Source organism: Pinus tabuliformis, chromosome 7, assembly GCF_031772625.1.
Source record: "Pinus tabuliformis cultivar Carrire ecotype Pingquan chromosome 7, CPIR1, whole genome shotgun sequence".
Classification (NCBI taxonomy): domain Eukaryota; kingdom Viridiplantae; phylum Streptophyta; class Pinopsida; order Pinales; family Pinaceae; genus Pinus; species Pinus tabuliformis.
In genome coordinates this window covers 1,634,327,581-1,634,348,013 of record NC_142293.1, presented here as the reverse complement: position 1 = coordinate 1,634,348,013, position 20,433 = coordinate 1,634,327,581, and the positions used below count along the sequence as shown (strand labels likewise).

Sequence of the window (20,433 nt, the reverse complement as noted above, 5' to 3'; positions counted from 1 at the left end):
ATGAGGCTTTGAAGTTCTCTGAAAGTGCCCTAATATGCCGATTCAATGGTTTTTGGCCGCGGCTCACAGCTCTCCACAGTTGGATCACGGAGGTATGGAAGCCTCTAATTCCTGATGCAATTAATATCTATCCCTGTGCTAGGGGTTTCTTTATAGTAGATTTTGAAAACCGTGAAAGCAGACAATGTATTCTAGATTCTGGCCCTTGGTTTTGGGATAAATCAGGCCTATTCATGAGGCCATAAAACCCATCTTTTGATCCCTCAACAACAGTCATAACCTCAGCACCAGTTTGGGTGAGATTGCCAAATCTACCCTTGCATCTCTGGAATTTCTCTTCGCTAGAAGCCATTGGAAATGCAATTGGAAAATTTTACTGCAGGTGCCCAGAAACAGAGGAATATGCCAGAACCACATATGCACGCATCTGTGTGGAAATGGACTTCAGCACCGGATTCCCAGCGGAAATACACCTAACAAGTAAAGACTATGTGTGGAACCAAAAACTCGATTATGAAAGTGTCCTCTTCAGATGTCGATCTTGCTTTGAGACAGGCCACCTAGCCAAAAATTGCCCAAAAGCCTCCGAGAAAAATTTTGCTAGAAAAAATCACCACAGATCTACATGGTGGGAAGGAACACAAAAAGAACACTACACTGTCATCCAAGAAGAATACTCTCGAGAAAACTCTGAATTACAAGAAATCGGGCAAGATAGAAACAACTCTCAAGACAAGCAGGGGGAAAGCCCCGCCCAACAACAAAAAGGTGAACTCAACAACCCCTCAAGCATCGACAGTTACGAGGTTTCAAATAACGCGCAAAATAAATCTTCTTTTAACAACAAAGGAGATCTCCTAGACCAAACTTCTTCTCTGACTATCTCCAAAAGGACGAACACAATAGATCGCGAAGCTAAGACACCAATGTCCCAAGAACCAGAAGAGATGAAGGAGATGCAAGATAAAGGAAGTTGGAAGACCATAGAGAAGAAAAAGAAAGCTACATCACCAATCTCGCCAAGAAAGACAAGGAGTCAGACAATTAGAAATTAAGAAATTATAGGTCCGATAGACCAATTTGGTCTCAGTGGACGTTAACCATCATCATCATCATCATCATATAATATATTATATTGGGCCCTAGTGGTAAGGTGAAAATCCTTACTTTATTTTGTTTTAAAAATTCATTTTGTCGCATAAATAGCAATTATGGGTGATCGGCTAGTCATTTGGAGGTTGCTTTGAAAGAGCTTGTATTGTAATGAGTTGGTATTATTGATAACCTTGTGATGGTATTACAGATGTGATGTATTTGGCAAAAGTAAGAGTTTGATTAAGAAAAGATCAAGTTAATTGTTTGACTAAAAGAAGAATGATATTATTGAATTAGGGTTTGCAGCAAATTGTATGGGTTTCTGATTGCCAAAGTTATAGTACTTCTATGTTGAATTTGGGCTTGCATGGATTCCATGAGCCATCTATTTGATAATTGAAAGCATTATATTGCTGCTAGGGTTTATTATTGTGTATTGTTAATATGACGTGCAAAATTGATTGATGTTGAATTGATAGTGTTGAAGCTATTGAGGCAGGTGCAGCATTGTATCACAGATTGATGCAGTGACAGAGACATATATATGTTGAGACAAGATGTTTGGAAGAATTATTTATGCAGGGTTTGCCAGAGAGATGAGCATTGAAGCTACTACGGCTTGACATTGATATGCATACTGAGCAGAAGCAACAAAGATTGTATAGCAATAATATTGAGCACAGCTAGATCCAGTTTAAAAATTGTGAAACGTGGTCCGTCCACTGATAAGGGTGGCAGGGTGGTGCAAGGCAGGAGAGTGGAGTCTCCTTCAGGTCTGAGCCTGAAAACACTTCAAGATAGCAGGGTGGTGCTAGGGCAGGTTGGAGTCTGTGCAGGATATTGTAGCATCCTTTCAGTGGCAGTTGGTGAATCAGCGAATCAGAGCTTCCTTAAAGTCGGAGCCTATACACTCGAGCGTTGGAGCATCCATCTAGTCGAAGCTGGTAAACATGGTGTTGGAGCATCCTTCAGGTTGGAGCCTATAAATCTAGGCATTGAGACGTCCTTCCAATAGCTTAGCAGCTGATAAACAAGTTGTTGGAGCATCCATCAGGTTGTAGCCTGTAAACCAAGGGGTTGGAGTCTCCCTCAGTTCAAGCCGAAAATATTGATATACATTTTACTAAAGACAAATATTAAGAAGCATTCGGTGGTTTTTTTCCGGGAGGGGTTAACACCTAAAAATTTGTTGTCTACTGTCATGATGATTGTGGATTGTTGAATGGTGTTGCTTACTGTTCATGTATTGTTGATTTATGTTGATGTAATGTTAATAATAATTAATGCTTTGTGAGTTTAAAAATACTAACTGAAGAGAAATATGATTCACCCCCCTCTCAGTATTTCCAACAATTGGTATCAAAGTCTGTTCCTTTAGTAGCAACTTAACAGTTGTAAGGAAGACTCAAGTGAATCAAGATGGGTAAGTTAAGAAAGCAAGTCGCCAAGCATTCAAAGAAGCCAAAGGAAGTTCCTGGTATTGAAATTCTTTCAGATCCTATTACAGTTGACGAAGAGAAACATGTTGGTCCAATTCCTATGATCAATGAATCAAGTTTTGTATTTTGAAAAGATAAAATGGAAATCCATTTGTAAGTTATTGGATATGATGTGTGGGACTTTGTTGTTTTTGGAAATACCTCTATTGGTGAATCAAGAAAATATAATTCCAAAGCCATGAGAATCATCTTAAATGCCCTGCCAAATTCTATGAAATCCAATGTAGGATGATGCTGATCTACCAAACATCTTTGGGAGAAAAATCAAAATCTTTATGCAGGTCAAGATCATGTTGGTCAAGGCAAAGATGATGATGATCATGCTTCAAGTCAAGCAGATTCTCATATGGAAGATTCTAGCAATGAGGAAGAAGACATGGAAAAGTTATTAATCAATGCTTTGAAAGAGTTGACAAACACAAAGCAGCAAAATCGCACACTCAAAGAAGAAGTTTCTCTCTTGAAACTCCAAGTGCAAGAAGCAGAAAAGAAAGAAAAAGACCTAGCAATCCAATTAAAGGAATATGGTCAAGGGTATGTAATTGAAATTGATCAAAAGCAAAAGGAACTAGATGCATCTTTAGAAGAAATCAACAAGCTCATAAATGAAAATGAAAGGTAGAAGGAACAAACTCAAGACTTCAACAAAGCAACTAAAAATATCACTCTTCTAAAATTGCAAGTAGAAGAGGCAGAAGAAAGAAGGAAATTGTTGAAAAGGAGATTTCAAGAAGACCTTGCTCAAAAGAAAGGAGAACTTGACATTGCCTTATCTGAAATCAACAAGCTCAAGGAATGGAAAAAGGAACAAAGAAAAGACGAAGAATTGGCTCAGTTGAAGATGAAGGCAGAAGAAGTGGGTAAAGCTACATGTGACGAAGGCACAAGCTCCAAGTCCCCACAAAATAAGATTGATGAGAAGGCTAATAGCAGGATCCCTGAAGGCCAAATCAAATTGAAGGACGGAAGAAGGTTAAAAATGTTGTTGCTCCAAGAAGTAATCAACAAAAGGTTGCATCTCCTGGAAAGAAGGATGACTATAGAAGATCATTAAAACATGACACCTTATTTGGGTACCCTAGCATGTTTAATGGTTATCGTTTTTCATGTTCCAACTCCACGAAGTAATCAACAAAAGGTTGCATCTCCTGCAAAGAAGGATGACTACAGAAGATCATTAAAACAAGACACCTCATCTAGGTACCCTAGCATGTTTAATGGTTATTGTTTTTCATGTTCTAACTTTGGGCATATGGCTAGGGATTGCAGAATGTATGACAAGGGTAACTATCAAAGGCATTATCAAAACCCTAGAAGCAGGTTTGTTGGATCACAAGACATATTTCAAACAAACTTTGTCAACAAAAAGTATATGACACTAGTTCAATCATTCAGACCCCACATTGATTGTTACAAATGCCATAACTATGAGCATATAGCTCGTAATTGCAGGTTCAAGATGGAACCTTTCAACCCTAACACTAGGCACAAGAAGGTTGAGAGAAGAAAACAAATGCAAGAAGAGCAAGTGAATGAAAAAGTCTATGCAGTCATGCTTTCAGGTTTTGTAAAAGAGGAAAACCATGATGGATCAACAAGTACATTGGAAGATGTCAAGGTTCAAGATGATCCAGCGAAAGAGTTGGTTCATACATTATTCTAAAGAATCCAGCATGTTGTCTCACTGTCTGGTGAATGTTGAACAGAGGGAGCCTATGTAGCAATAATTGAACCTTCGAAGGCATATTATTTGACAGGTTGATGGATAATAGATGATAGATAGCGTAAGCAGGCAAAACAACTTTCAACTCATGGCCAACTTCAGTTGAACAGCAGCTTCAAATTGACAAGTCAAGGACGAGATTGCAAAAAAGGATGTGTCAAGTCATGAGGATCATAGTGTGACAAGGGGAGAGAAACAGTTAGAGAGTGTAAGTTGGTTTAATGTAGGAACCATCAAAATTTGTCAGGGGGAGAAGAGCAGTTAAAGGAAGACAAGTGATTGTTATCTCCTTCAATTTAATAGACAAGGCGAAAGGCATATCATTAGAAAAAGTGATTTCATCAGAGAGAGTAGCCATTTGACATTGATGTCAAAAGGGGAGAGAAATCAGGAGAAGAAGATCGAGCCATGAAGTTATGGGAAGTCGTGATCGCAGGGGGATTATGTGTTTCCATCATTGACAAAGGGGGAGACCATTGAATGGTGTTGTCATTGATGTCAACATCTATTATTGAAAGCTCTTAATATGGATTGCATTAGTTGGAAACTCCAAAGGAAGAAGCCCTAGAACTTGTTTGACTTTTTGAAGACAAAGATCAGTCAAGTGGCTCCTAAGATCACCATCATTGGATGCTCCTTGTCAAGCCGATTCCAATGGTATATGGCACACCACGAGAGTCCTCAGAGATTGAGAAATATGCCCAGTCAAAGATGCTAACCCCATCAAGTGGGCAAAAACCCCAAGGGTTGTTGATGTGGCAAAATTCTATTACTTCGACTATGATACTTTTCATAAGATAAAGGAAGGGGTTAAAATTATTTCTTTTAAGGTCAAACCCATGGAGGAAAATGCCAAAAGAAATATTTAAAAATGATTATTAAAGAAAATTCAAATCGTCTCATCCTTCCAAAGCAGTCGCCCTCATATTCTGGCTTCAAAATAAAAATTTGAATTTGAAATTCCCTCCAAAACTAAATCCGTCCTGCCCTCTAAAAGGGATTTCGACCTCTATAAATAAGAGACATTTTGGTCACATTAAGGCTATGGATTAAAAGGATGATTTCTATGTGAAAATGCTCTGCGGCCAGCACAATCAAGCAAATATGTAGCAAGTCAAAGTCGAAGTGGGTTTTGATCAGTGTTCTTATTTCTTTTGGCTTTGGTTTTTGATTGGTCAATTCACAGTTTCTAAAGGCTTTCTTGGCCCTTTTTTCTGAAGGACGTCAACTAATCTTGAAGCACATTAGAGAGACAAGACCTTGTGCGAAGGTTTTTAAAAGCGAACTTCAAAGCATAGCATTGTCTTACCTCTGGTTTTGTTGGAGCTCATTTTCACAAGGACTATACCCTGTACAGACCTCATCCCTCAAAAGTCTATCTACTTCTTGATGATTTGAAGATGCCCTATGTAATTTTGGCCCTGTGGTAGCAAAATTCTGGGCATAAACTTGTGACATTCTTATGAAGTAAATTCCGAAAATATTTGGTGGGTTTCTAGCATGAGAACAAAATTCTTAGGCCAACCTGACTGGCAAACCGCGGACTCTAAGGCAGATATCTTGGCCATAATCAAAAGGTTTTAAGACATTTGAGGCCAAATTTGTGGATTTGAAGGATAGGTTGCAGCCCCTCTATAGGGCACATTCCTGTAACTATTCTGAAGTAAAATCAAAATCAATCAAAGGTATATTTGAAGGGTATTCTCGACTAGCAAGGGTGTTTTTGGTTCATTGTGCTAGGGCAAGATTTGAGCTCATCCAGAAGACAAACTTGTAGCTTTCCACCAACCTACAATTATGTGCATTGGAGAAACTCATTCCAACAATAAAGTTAGTGAACTATGAATCAGTGGCACCTCAATTATAAATTTGTACTATAAGTAATGAACCACAGAGTGACCAACGTTTTGTACTCATGGTGACTATATTCTCAAATTGTGAGGGTTATATTCTGTGAGTCTTCCGTGATGAACCGTGGTCTACAATAGTCATGTAGCATGGAGTGTAGCATAACCTATAGAATTACAACCTATTGCCTGACTTGTGTAGCGTGTGGAGGATTGAAGCTTGACTAGACTTGGATTAATTGGTATGCATTTTTATTATTCGTTTGAAGGACGTGTGCTTGGGGTTCGTGGAGTTTGCAGGGCGTTGCTCTATCAAGTGTTAATTTTCCACTATTCTATGTTGTAACAATCACTTTAGCCCAATTCTTTTCTTCAATTAGCAATCACGTTCAAATCAATTTAATCTTCTATTAACAAATAGCAATTGTAGATCAGATAGTAAATGCAATAAACAATAGAAGACAAATAAAAGACACTAGATCTGGTCAAGGACCAAAGAAAAACCCCACAAGGGAGAAAACCCTTTCAAATTCTTATTCTTATTAGATTGTCATAAAATGTTCAACAAAGAGAGACGATGATTCCATACATCAACAAAAGAGTCAAATTCAACTCTTTGACTATCCAAGAGATCAACCAACCAATACCCAATAGATGAGCTCAAAATAAAATCTGGTCGAAAAGTCAAATCTGCAATTCTGGTCAAAGTCAACAGAAGCAGCAGCAGTCCCAAAAAGTCAACAGTCAATGGTCAACTTTCCTTCAAAGGAGCTCGGTCAACTTTCCAAAAATTCAGCCTTGAATGCTGGTCAAAACGCAGTCAAAACATTCCTAAAATAGCCCCTTCAGAATTGGTCAAAGTCAGTCGAAATCTGCAGAAACCCGAGTTGCAGAATTGTAGTCAACCAAAGTCAGAATGCTCAGAAAAATTCATCCTCCCTGCCAAAGAATTCGGCCCCCAAAACAGATCCAAAATATGAAGTAAAACCAAGTCAAAAATCTCCCAAACACGTCCGCTTGGGGTAGCTCAATTGGCAACTGCCATGGAAATGAAGTCTCACTGAATTGGAAGTATTGGGTTCAAATCTTGTGCTATCCCCCCCAATCGGGGTGAGAAGTTGGACATGATGAAGATCCTACCAAGCTTACAAAAAAAAATGCTCCCAATAACCAAAAAGTCAATGTTGGTCAAAGGCTGGTGAAAGACAGATTTCGGCCCTTCTAAAATTTTCTCTCCTACTCGCACATGTGAAAGAAGACCCGCAATTTCAGACTTGTATGAACCTCCAAGAGAAGAAGAAGATGTGTGAGATGTGTGTCCAAATGAGGTTGACTTAACTTGTATTTATATGCTTCTTTGGAGACCCAATTTGTCCTTAAGGCCGACTTGTACTTTTGTGCACATGTGGGTTTTCACATTAAAAATATATTTTTCCTTGACCAAATTAAATTTTTCCAAGGGCAAAGAGGGTCTTCTCTGGATGAGGAAGTTTGTCGAAAGGAGGGAATTTGTCCCTGAGCTGCCAAATTAACATCAAGAAGGGTTCATGAAGTCTGCAGAGCGGTGCTCTGTTAATGAGAAGTTGTGACACTTATAATGAATCAAGCCAGGGCGAATTCAAAGTGTTTAAATTGATGGACAGGTTGAAAACCCATCTGGCTATGGAACTCCCATTTGGCTACGGCTCTTGCACACTAATCCATTCAAATTTGTGATTAATTGTTACTCATCCATGGGTCTCACGATGCATTTATAATCCGTAAGCCTTGCTTGAAGTCAATATAATATTGAATTCATTTGTAATGTTGCGCATGGGCATATTGTGTATAATATATTATATTGGGCCCCAGTGTTAAGGTGAAAATCCTTTATTTTGTTTTAAAAATCATTTTGTTGCATAATTAGCAATTATGGGTGATCAGAAAGTCATTTGGAGGTCGCTTTGAAAGAGCTTCTATTGTAATGGGCTGGTACTACCGATAACCTTGTGATGGCATTACAGTTGTGATGTATTTGGCAAAAGTAAGAGTTTGGTTAAGAAAAGACCAAGTTGATTGTTTGACCAAAGGAAGAATGAAATTATTTAATTAGGTTTGCAGCAAATTGTGTGGGTTTCTGATTGCTAAAGTTATAGTACTTCTATGTTGAATTTGGGCTTGCATGGATTCCATGAGCCATCAAATTGTGTGGGTTTCTTGTGCCATCAAATTGTGTGGGTTTCTGATTGTTAAAGTTATAGTACTTCTATGTTGAATTTGGGCTTGCATGCATTCCATGAGCCATCTATTGAATGATTGAAAGCATTATATTGCTGCTTATTCTGTATTGTTAATATGATGGATAGAATTGATTGAAGTTGAATTGATAGTGTTGAAGCTATTGAGACAGATGTAGCAATTGTATCACAGATTGATGCAGTGACAGAGACATATATATGTTGAGACAGGATGTTTGGAAGAATTATTTATGCAGGGTTTGCTAGAGAGATGAGCAGTGAAGCTACTACGGCTTGACATTGATATGCATACAGAGCAGAGATTGTATTACAGTGATATCGAGCACAGGTGGATCCAGCCTGAAAATTGTGAAACTGATATGCATACAGAGCAGAGATTGTATTACAGTGATATCGAGCACAGGTGGATCCAGCCTGAAAATTGTGAAACTGATATGCATACAGAGCAGAGATTGTATTACAGTGATATCGAGCACAGGTGGATCCAGCCTAAAAATTGTGAAACGTGGTCTAGCGGCTGATAAGGGTGGTAGGGTCGTGCAAAGTAAGAGAATGGAGTCTCCTTCAGGTCAGAGCCTAAGAGCACTTCAAGGTGGCAAGGCAATGCTAGGGCAGGTTGGAGCCTGTGCAGGGTGTTGTAGAATCCTTCCAGGAATAGCTGGTGAATCAGGGAGTCGGAGCTTCCTTCAAGTCAGAGCCTATAAACTCGGGCATTAGAGCATCCATCTAGTCGGAGCTGGTAAACAATGTGTTGGATCATCCTTCAAGTTGGAGCCTGTAAATCTGGGCGTTGGAGCGTTCTTCTAGTAGCAGCTGGTAAATAGGGTGTCAGAGCATCCATCAGGTTGTAGCATGTAAAACAAGGGGTTGGAGCCTCCCTCAGTTGGAGCTAAAAATATTGATAGACATTTTACTAAAGACAAATATTAAGAAACGTTCAGTGGTTTTTGTCCCGGAGGGGTTTCCACCTAAAAATTTGTTGTCTACTATCCTAATGATTGTGCATTGTTGAATGGTGTTGTTTATTGTTATGTATTGTTGATTTATGTTGATATAATGTTAATAATAATTAATGCGCTGTGAAGTTAAGAATACTAATTAAAGAGAAATACTAATTCACCCCCCTCTCAGTATTTCCAAGAATTGGTAGATTGATAATGGCATGATTGATGTATTTAATTTTGTATATTTTAATTCAGGATCATTACAAAGCCACAATCTGCAAAGAAAGTAAATACAACAGCTCTCTTGATGAAATGAAAGTTATTTGCAATTGCAAGAAAAGAAACCACTAATAGAAAGTCGAGACCTCCTTCAATGACCCAGAAACTATAGCTCCACTTATTATAGGATTCAGAGAACCCAAAAGATATTAATAGACATAATAACAGTATACTGGCTTTTGATAATGAAATCCTATTGGAAAAAGCACTTTGTATAACAGGAACTTGGTGCCCATTTTTCTAAGAACAGAATGCAATGCAAGGGCAACAAGTGGTGCCATTTATTCTGCTGCATTGTTGTTTCTTTCAAATGCATTGGCCTTGGAACGAATGAACAAACAAGCTACAACAAGCGCAAAGACAGTGTTGAACAAACGATGCATTCTTAATTATCTACTATGATAAGCCTTAAACTGCTTGTAGTTTATTAATCCTTTAGTGGAGAATGAGCTCAAATCTCTCATATTTCAAATCAACCGAAGTATATTCACAACAATAAAGAAATGAGTGCTCCTATTTGGCTGTACCGTTAAACTTTCCACTGATGGTCTTGTGACATAGACAAATTGGTTCTCTAGCAGGTGGGGAAATAATACATACCCCATACATACAAATGAAATATGGCTCCGAGCTCTTCAACATCAGTTTTATGTCTCACAACTGTACGATGGAGAGTGAAAGCTATAGTAGTTGTCCAAAGAAAAGATGCAACACAAACGAAATGTGTTGTATAGCCTTGTGCATAGCAGAAGAATCCCTTTCCTGGATCCCTGCAAGAGGGCAAGAATATGAGACAAGCTCTTAGTTGTCTGTTAAAAAATAGATAAAGCATGGCTCGTTTTCTGGAATATATATTTGCTGCATCTACAGTTGCCAGGTACAAAAGATATGTCAACCAAAAAAACACCTGAAAATATACAATATATACAGGAAAATTAACCAGCCCATGCATAAGAAACTATTCAAAATTGCTAGAAGCACAATGTTAAAGAACAAGAAGTGATACCATGCATGACAAATAATATACTAAGATTGAATTTTTAGTTGGAAAATATATCCAATACAAACAGAAAATTCTAGCTCGAGAAACAAGGAAATAAGAAAAACAAGACACCTTGCACAATTGAGATAAACATTTAAAATCCAGAAAGCCTTTTGAATTTGCGTCTATTGTCATGTTTAATTATTATTGAGTAGCTATGGCAAAAAATACATAAAGATATGCATATTAACAAGACCAGAAAGATCTGTCCTGGACACACAGCCAAGCATCTAGACACATTCTTCATTCAAAGTTTATTTTTCCTATAAAGTTTTTGCATCTCCTCCCTCAATCTCCCTCACCAAACTTCTGATCACAAGCCTATTTCTCTGAGCTTTCTTCCTGATCAAAGTATCGCCCAGTTCCTTTAAATTCAATCTGAGCTGGCTTCAAAACCCCCATGCATGGAAAATTACAGAAACAACATGGCATCACACAGTTCTAGGTTCTCCATCCTTTCTGTGCAACTCAAAAATCAAGAGCAGAAAAAAGCAGCAACTCAGCCTAGCCACCCTTCAAGCATCTACGGAATCAGAATAAATTTTATCAGAATTATTAGCACAGAAAAGAGAACTAACAAACTCTATACACGAAGCATTGCAAAATGAAGACGATAACTGGAGCTTAAAACCCCGAAATCTGGGGTTGAAGGCCAGGGATAGAAACACTTTTTTCATAATCAGGCCCATGCTTGTCAATCACAGAATCATGCTCATGAAGTTGACCTTGCGAATGGGCAACAAGTATTCAAATTTGTGGATTTAATGAAAGCAGCCAATGAGCATTGTAAAAACCTGTATCAAGAAAGAGAACTGGCATCCAGAAATGAATGTGGAGAAGAACAAAGCTCTGCTGAGCAGAATAGCCAATGCTGTCAACATCACAATAATATTGAAAAATTCCATTTTTTCCAATAGCTGATATTGTCGCTAGTCAATGTCGTAATATTATCCACTAGCCAATATTATGGCAATATTATCATGATAATATTGTAAATATTGTGATAATATCACGCGATGATCAAAAATATTGTCTGCCTGTGGACTGTCGAGTTTTAAGTAACTTTTTTGGGGTTTTTTGGGGTTTTCTGGGCTCATTTTGTATTTTTTTTATTTTGCCAATATTTTGCAATATTTGGTGACATCTTCCTGATATTTGCGATATTTTTCTTTTCTAGATCCTTGGCAATATTTTTTGCCAACAACGTCAGCAACATTGAGAATAACTGAGGTGATTGGAGCAATTCCAGGCCTCGATCCTGGCAAGTTGCCAAAGCTGGAGGGATTCACAATTCACTTTTATGGGGCATGCTGGAACATAATCAAGTTTGACCTATGTCACATGCTAAATAATACTAAGAAGAAACTCAAAGTTGGCAGAGAAAAAAAAATTCCTTTTTGGCCCTCATCTCTAAAGAGAGCAATCCATCAAGCTTTGCCTGATTTATGTTGAAATTCTAGTCTTGTAATGACTAGAATAGATTTTCAAAACTGATAACTACTTTCATTGATGTAAATTGCTTCTTCTTTATACTTTAGTCAACAAATAAATTGATATATACATGAAAAACTTCAACCAATAATTTCTTCAAACAAGAGCAGTAAATAGATATCACACTCACAGTAGACAATGAACAATAGACAATAAGCAAGAGACAAGAGACTCCAAGATTAGGCTCACAGCCAGGGCAAAACCCACAAGGGGAGAACCCAAAAATTCTTTCCTTATTCGAGAGAGAGAGATTCTGTCCATCAATAGTACATCTGAACGTTCCAACAAATCCAGAATAACCAACAATTGAGATACCCAAACAAAGTCTGCACAAAACAAAGAGAGAGATTTAACTTCTGTCCAATGAGATGGTCTGCACAAGGAAGCCAAAATACAGACCTGTAATCACTGCGATGGGAGACCGAAGTTCTCACTGTAGTTACCACTGATTATGCCAACAAACCAAGACAAATTTCGGCCCAAAATCCTCGGTTAACTTCAAAAGTAGGTCACCTCAAGGAGAGCGAGCTTCTCTGTAGTATTCAGCCTTCTAAATGAGATAAGATGATAGCCCAAACAGGAGTAAGATGTTCAAGACAGAATTCGCTCAACTTTTAGCCCAAAGAATAAGTCAACACAGCTGTAGTAGATTCTCATTCACCCTTCACACGTGTGGATATACCTGTAATAAAGGACCGAACTTCTGTTGATTTCAGACCAAATTGATGTGTGTTAGGTCATAGCCAAAATGAGGATCAACAAGCTCCAATTTATAGGTGTAATGTGAGGGCAAATTAGCCCTAGTATGGCCGACATGATAATCTCTCCAAGAGACTTGAAAGCCTTGTTTGAGCTGACTTGTAGGTGTATGTAATGAAAAATCAATGTTTTAAAATTCGGCCGAATAGAATCCGAAACCAAGTTGATCAGAGTCGTTGTAGATTTTTGCAATGTTCCACCAAGACTCCGGGACGGGGAGACGCGGTGCAAGGAGATGCACAAGGGGGACATGTGGGAGTACCCTCAAATTTTAGGGAAATTTAGGGGGGACGGGGGGACGTATGGGTATATAATTCTTTTTCCTTTTTAATATATATATATATATATATATATTTCAAATTCATATTCAATAATGAAAGCATAAATAGAATGATACATACATAATTGAATTAAATAATGAAATACATTGATCCATACTCATCATCCTTACTAATACATACATGATTCATCCATAAACCACGAGATTCAATAATGAAATACTCTTATCCATATTCAGTATTCATTATTCACCATTATAGAATCTACATTGATTTAAAAATTAAATTCATCTTTCATCATTCTAGATTCTAAATTGATTTAAAATTAAAATTCATCATTTATCATTCTAGAATCTAATTAGTACTAAGCAAAATAGACTATAATAGATACTGAAATCTAAAGACTGGAATAGTAAATTGATATAACTAAAACTCAAAAACAATGGAGTGATGAGTCAAAAAGTCTCTCTAAAGTACACAGAGGACTTGGTGCTCTTGATTAAATACTAATTCCATACTCTTGTACATGAAAAAATGCAATGGAAACATTGCACTCCATCGAATCCTAAATTCCTGAAAAACTGATCTAAAGACTGGAATAATAAATTGATATAACTAAAACTCAAAAACAATGGAGTGATGAGTCTAAAAGTCACTCTAAAGTACATAGAGGGCTTGGTGCTCTTGATTAAATACTAATTCCATACCCTTGTACATGACAAAATGCAATGGAAACATTGCACTCCATCGAATCCTGAATTCCTGAAAAAATGTTAAGTCTGCTGAATTTTGAGTGAGATCTAAAATTCTACTTTCTCCATATGAAATCCAATGAGGTCAGAACCACTCTCAAACATCCTGAGTCATTTCATGGTAATGTTAAAAATTTAAGTAAAAGGATGAAAATGAAAGATAAAAACGAATGTCACTTTTACTTTAAAAATTAACATTACCATGAATAGCATAGCATTAGTAGGGAAATATGGTCAAATACTACGTTTTCCCTGTCATAAATCATTGTTTACAAGCAAATTTAAGGGGGGATGCATAGCCCATTTTGAGGGGGGACGCCCAGGAGCAATGTTGCACGAAGCGGAAGCGTTTTTTGGAAGCGGGGACGTCGAAGCGTCATTTTCCAAAAATCTAGGAAGCGAAGCGTCCGCAAAAGCGTCTATTATATATATATATATATATATATATATATTTTTGCATTTATACTCGAAACAAACATCCCAAATACCAAATTAATTGTAGAAAACATGAAAACATGCATATTTTTGCATAAATCAAGATAGATATAACATCCATTGTACTATAATAATCTAGAATCTAAATTCTTCTCCTCTTGTCTAGCCTTTGCCTCTACCTCGATTGTCTAGGGATGTTAGTCAACATTGCCCAATTTTGATCAAACTACCTAATTCAAGACTTAAAATATGGTAGAAAAAGCTTAACATGTTTGATCGATGATTTTGACTTGATTGAAAGGTAATTTTTTTCTAAGGGCGTGCCGCGTGACAAAGGAGTTCAAAAATTAACACCACCAACACTAGGGTACATATAGGGCTTGGTGTTCTTGATTAAATGCTAATCGCATACCTTCATACTTGATATAATCTAATGAAATGCCACAATCCCATTGATCCTGAATTCCTGAAAACTGTTAAGTCTGCTGAATTTTGAATAGGATATGAAATTCTATTTTCTCCCTATGAAGTCCAATGAGGCTGGAACCACTATCAAACATTCTGAGTCATTTCATGGTAATGTTAAAAATTTAAGTAAAATGATGAAAATCAAAAATAAAGGAGAATGTCACTTTTACTTTAAGAATTTAACATTACCATGAGGGAGCATCTGCTATATTTATCTTTTTTTTTGCCTTCATTTGTCACCCTAACCCAAGGTGGACCCACCCCCAACAAGCAAACTCACCTAAAATTAAAAAAAATTGAAAAAAAACGATTTTCTAAACGCTTTTCTGGAAGCGTACAGGAAGCATACGCTTCCTCCTCCGAAGCGCCACGCTTCCGACGCCCAAAGCACCGTACGAAGCGCGCTTCAGCGCTTCCGTACAGCACTTCCAAATTTCCAGGAAGCGGCTAAAAAAGCCGAAGCGGCGCTTCCGAATTCGGAAGCGCTGCTTCCGGCCAAGCTTCCTAGGCGCTTCCGTATGGGACGCACTTCGGGGCTTGGAACCCGGGGGGGCGGTTCGTGCAACATTGCCCCGGAGTCCCCCTTTTGGGGAGTCGCATCTCCCACATTGGGGAAACGTCCCCCCTTGCGTCTCCCCGCGTCTCCCCAAAAGGGGGACATGGGGAAACATTTCCCCAGACGTCCCCCCGTCCCGAGTGCGTGGGGTGCGCACACCCGACCCTGGGGGACGCGTCCTCGTGGAACATTGGATTTTTGTGACCCAGCAGAAGAAAAGGTACGGGAGGTCGAGTCAACCATGACCCGGCCAACTCAGCTGTTTCCGCAACAACTCAACCGAGGCATTAACTACGGCCTGTGACCCCAAATAAAATGCGATTTCTCATATTTTTTTTAAGTTTTAAGTGTTAGCTAATTGGTGGGGACTCCAATGTGTTTTACAAATTAGTTAAATGCTATTTGGGGTCCATTCCCCCCTCCCAAACCCTATTTAACACACTCAAATGCTCTCATTCTCTCACAACCATCTCATGCATTTGAGTGAGAACTTCATTGAGAGTTAGTGAGCAGTTCTTGAGTTTGTTTTTGGAGCAACAGTGAGGAGTTTTGGGCAAGCATTGTAGCTGGAGTGAGGAGCTTCTTGGGCAACCATTTGGAGCAGCATTGACGAGTTGATTCTTGGAGCAAGCTTGAGGAGGCAGTTTGTGCCTGGAGCTATTTTTTTCACCTCTACAAATCTGTTTTTTCTTATTAAATTTTAGGTGCATATCTAGAAAGCCCAGAGAGTGTTTTTTGGGAAAGAAATGAACATTGAATGAATGTTTTTTTTTTACATTTTCAGATTGTTTGCTTTCATTTCCTAGTCAAAAAATGGCACCTAGAGCGAGAGATCCTGCTTGGGCATATGTTGAAATGGTTGATAGTCAAATGCAATGCAAATTTTGCCATAAGAAAATTAAGGAAGGTCCTGGGGGCATTAATAGGCTGAAACAACACTTGGCGGGGATTAGAGGCCAAATTACTCCATGTACCTCACCAGAAATTGGAGAGATTAAGAAGCAATTGTTGGCCAGCTTTGAGAAATTTAAAGAAGATAAGGCTAGGCAAAGAGAGATAGAGGCTGAAATTGGGAGGAAGAGGGAGATACAAAAAATGATGGCTACCAACCCCAATTATGATTTTGAGGGTTCTTCCTCTATCCCTCAAACCGATGCATCCAACCCTTTCCGATATGTTCCTCCCTCTTTTGGTTCTGTTCAAGATAAGGGAAAGGGTAGAATGAAAAAGGGTGATATGACTATCAAAAGTTATTTCACTCCCTCCTCTCCATCAGATGCACATGGTCCTCAAGTTAGTAAAAGTCAAATGCAGCACACTTTAGATGACCATTGGAAGAAAGAATTGAGGGAGACTGCTTGTGAGTACATAGCTAGATGGTGGTATGATGCTGATATCCCCTTCAATGCTTCCCGTTCACCATATTATGAGCCTAGGTTTGATGCCATACATGCTGCTGGAAAAGGCTTCAAAGGCCCTCCTATGCATGAGCTAAGGGGATTTCGTTTGCAAAAAGAAATTGAATCCATTAATGAGTATTTGAAAGATTTCAAGGACTCATGGGCAAGAACAGGATGTACCATCATGTCAGATGGATGGACTGATCAAAGAAACCGTACCATCATAAACTTTCTTGTCTTCTGCCCACGGGGAACCATGTTTTTAAAATCAGTTGATGCATCTGATAAGGTAAAAGATGGGCAATTGTTGTTTCAGCTATTGGATCAGGTTGTTGAGGAGGTGGGGGTGGCTAATGTTGTTCAAGTCATCACAGATAATGCCTCTAACTATGTTCTTGCTGGTAAACTGTTAGAGGAAAAACACAAGACCATCTTTTGGACCCCATGTGTTGCACATTGCATAGACCTCATGCTTGAGGATATTGGAAAAATAGATTGGGTCAAAAACACTGTAGATCATGCCAAAAGCATAACAAAATTTATCTACAATCATTCATTGATTTTGAGCTTCATGAGGAAACACACTGGGGGCAAGGATATTATTAGGCCTGTCATCACTAGATTTGCTACTCATTTTTTGACATTGCAATCTATGCTTTCCCAACATAGAAACTTGCAAAAGATGTTTTCCAGTGATGAATGGAATCAAAGCAATTGGTCTAACAAACCAGAAGGCAAAGATTTGAAAAAGAAAGTTAATGAAGAAACTTTTTGAAGAAAGGTAGCAGAGATTGTGAAGCTTGCTGAGCCACTAGTTAAGGTGTTGCGGTTGGTGGATGGGGAAAGGTTGGCTATGGGCTTCATTTATGAGGCTATGGATCAAGCAAAAGAGCAAATAAAGAGGGCGTACAAGGATAGAGTGGCTAAGTATGGGCCCATTTGGGCAATCATTAATGAAAGATGGAACAATCAACTCTATCGCCCTATACATGCAACTGGGTATTTTTTGAACCCACGGTATCATTATAAAGCTAAGGAGTCGGGAGCTTTGAGGAGGGAGGTCAGAGATGGATTGATTGATTGCATTGATCGCATGATCCCATTGGAGTCTGATCAGTTGGAGATACACCGACAGGTCACAACCTTCAACAATGCCTCGGGTACCTTTGGGAAGAACCTAGAAAAGATTGTAAGAGAAGCAGATGAACCAGGTAAACAAAAATTTCAATTTTCAAATTCTTAATAGTTTTACTTTTTTTTTTAATTTTGTTAAATCATTTATAATTTGAAAGTTGGATATAATTTGTAATTTTGTTGAGCTAACTCATTACACTCCTATGTTTTTTGCAGCACAATGGTGGGAGGCCTTTGGTGGCCATTGTCCTGAATTACAGAAGTTTGCAATTCGTATTTTGAGTCAAACTTGCAGTGCTACTGGGTGTGAGCGCAATTGGTCTGTCTTTGAGAGGATTCACACAAAGAAGAGAAACCGTTTGGATCAAAAACGGTTAAATGATCTAGTCTATGTCCAATACAACCTCCGGCTCATACGAAACCAATCGTTGAACAAAAGACCTGATTCATATCCCATTGTGTTGGAAGACATTGATCCAACATCAGATTGGGTAGTGGAGAGTCATCCAGCAGAGTTCGACCCTGATGAGGATCTTGATTTAGATTTAGATATCGAGGCATCAGTTGAACATGTTGTTCAGTTGAATGCAAATCCCGATCCACTAGCCTCAGTCTCACAGCCAGCAAGGACTCCAGTTGCAGGCGCTTCCTCTGCTCAGCCATAACAGAAGCGCAGCTGCATATCTTCTCTATCTCAGCTTGCATCTGTTGCAGTTGCACAGCCTGCTAGTGGTACCACTTCTACAGTTGCAGTTGGAGATGATGATGAGGAGGAGGAGCCATGGGGCCCCCTGTCTGACTCTGATGATGATCCAGAGATTGATCGACATGATCTTGGCTCCTCTGGCAGTAGCTACTAGCCAGTAGTACTGGAGTCTGGTCACAGTTTACTTTTGTTGTAGAGGCCATTTCTAGCCTCCTTGGTTATGTGTTTTTTTGTTTTGAGTCTTTGATCATGTATGATAGTTGACTATGTATTGCCATTGGACAGTGCACTGGGTGCCATTTTGATATAATGGATTGGTTCATGAGCCTACTTTGATCATATGTTGTCTTCCATCTATATTATAATGCGGTGTGTTTGGAAACATGAATGAAAATCTTTAAAATTATGTTTAAAATCTTTAGAATTATGTTTTTTTATAAAAAAAATAAATATTTAATGTATTTTTTACAACGATCGAGTCATTGAAATCGAGCCGGCCGAGTCGATACCGAGTCGGAGTCGGAGTCAGAATCGATCCTCGGCCGAGTTGGAGTCGGAGTCGGAGTTTTAAAACATTGTGAAAAATGTGAAGCTACAATATCTTTCAACAATTTAGACCAATCTCACTTTGTAATGCCTCACATAAGACTTTAATTAAATAATAGCTAATCTAAAAGGTTAGGTGCTTTGCTGCCAGGACTAACCTCGGAGAAACAAGGGGGCTTTGTAAAACAGAGGTAAATCAACAACAAATTCGTCCTTATTCAAGAGGCAATATTTTCCAGCAAGACAAACAAAGAAAGAACAATGCTCATTAAACTCGAAAAGGCAAATGCTTTTAACAGGTTAAGACACCAATTTCTCTTTCAAGTTTTTAAATGATTTATCATTGATGATTAGTACGTTGGTTCAATTAGAACTTGCATAAGCAGGCCTTGAATTTCTCCATCTGTGAATGAAAGATCCACCACTTTCTTTCATGGAAGTCGGACTGCCCACTCTCTTCTCATATGTAAACCTTGATGGCAAAGTCAATGGACTAAAGATTGCAGCAGGAATGGATAAATGGCAATCTTCCAAGGGTGAAAATGGTTAGGGAAGTGTTACCACGCAAATCTCACATAGAAGGAAAAGTCCTAGACTCCTAACCTTAGCAAGAGAGTTTAGACAACTCTCAAGAAAACCACCTGTTATCAATGTTTTAAAACTCCGACTTTGACTCGGCCGAGGATCGACTCTGACTCCGACTCCGACTCGGTATCGATTCGGCCGGCTCGATTCCAATGACTCGGTCGTTGTAAAAAAATACATTAAATATTTATTTTTTTTATGAAAAAACATAATTTTAAAGATTTTAAACATAATTTTAAAGATTTCCGTTCATGTTTTCAAACACACAGCATTATAATATAGATGGAAGACAACATATGATCAAAGTAGGCTCATGAACCAATCCATTATATCAAAATGGCACCCAGTGCACTGTCCAATGGCAATACATAGTCAACTATCATACATGATCAAAGACTCAAAAAAAAAAACACATAACCAAGGAGGCTAGAAATGGCCTCTACAACAAAAGTAAATTGTGACCAGACTCCTGTACTACTGGCTAGTAGCTACTGCCAGAGGAGCCAAGATCATGTCAATCAATCTCTGAATCATCATCAGAGTCAGACAGGGGGCCCCATGGCTCCTCCTCCTCATCATCATCTCCAACTGCAACTGTAGAAGTGGTACCACTAGCAAGTTGTGCAACTGCAGCAAATGCAAGCTGAGATAGAGAAT

At 38.6% G+C, this 20,433-nt stretch overlaps 1 protein-coding gene across 4 annotated transcripts in view; it reads right to left on the bottom strand.

Annotated features, from left to right (window-relative positions):
* Window positions 1-20,433, bottom strand: part of GCR1 (G-protein-coupled receptor 1) — a 308,068-nt gene that overhangs the window by 206,021 nt on the left and 81,614 nt on the right. For all 4 annotated transcript variants that reach the window (XM_089460197.1, XM_089460198.1, XM_089460199.1 and 1 more), the window contains one exon: window positions 10,225-10,394. In XM_089460197.1, the coding sequence (XP_089316323.1) occupies window positions 10,225-10,394 (170 nt within the window). The remainder of the gene's footprint in view (window positions 1-10,224; window positions 10,395-20,433) is intronic.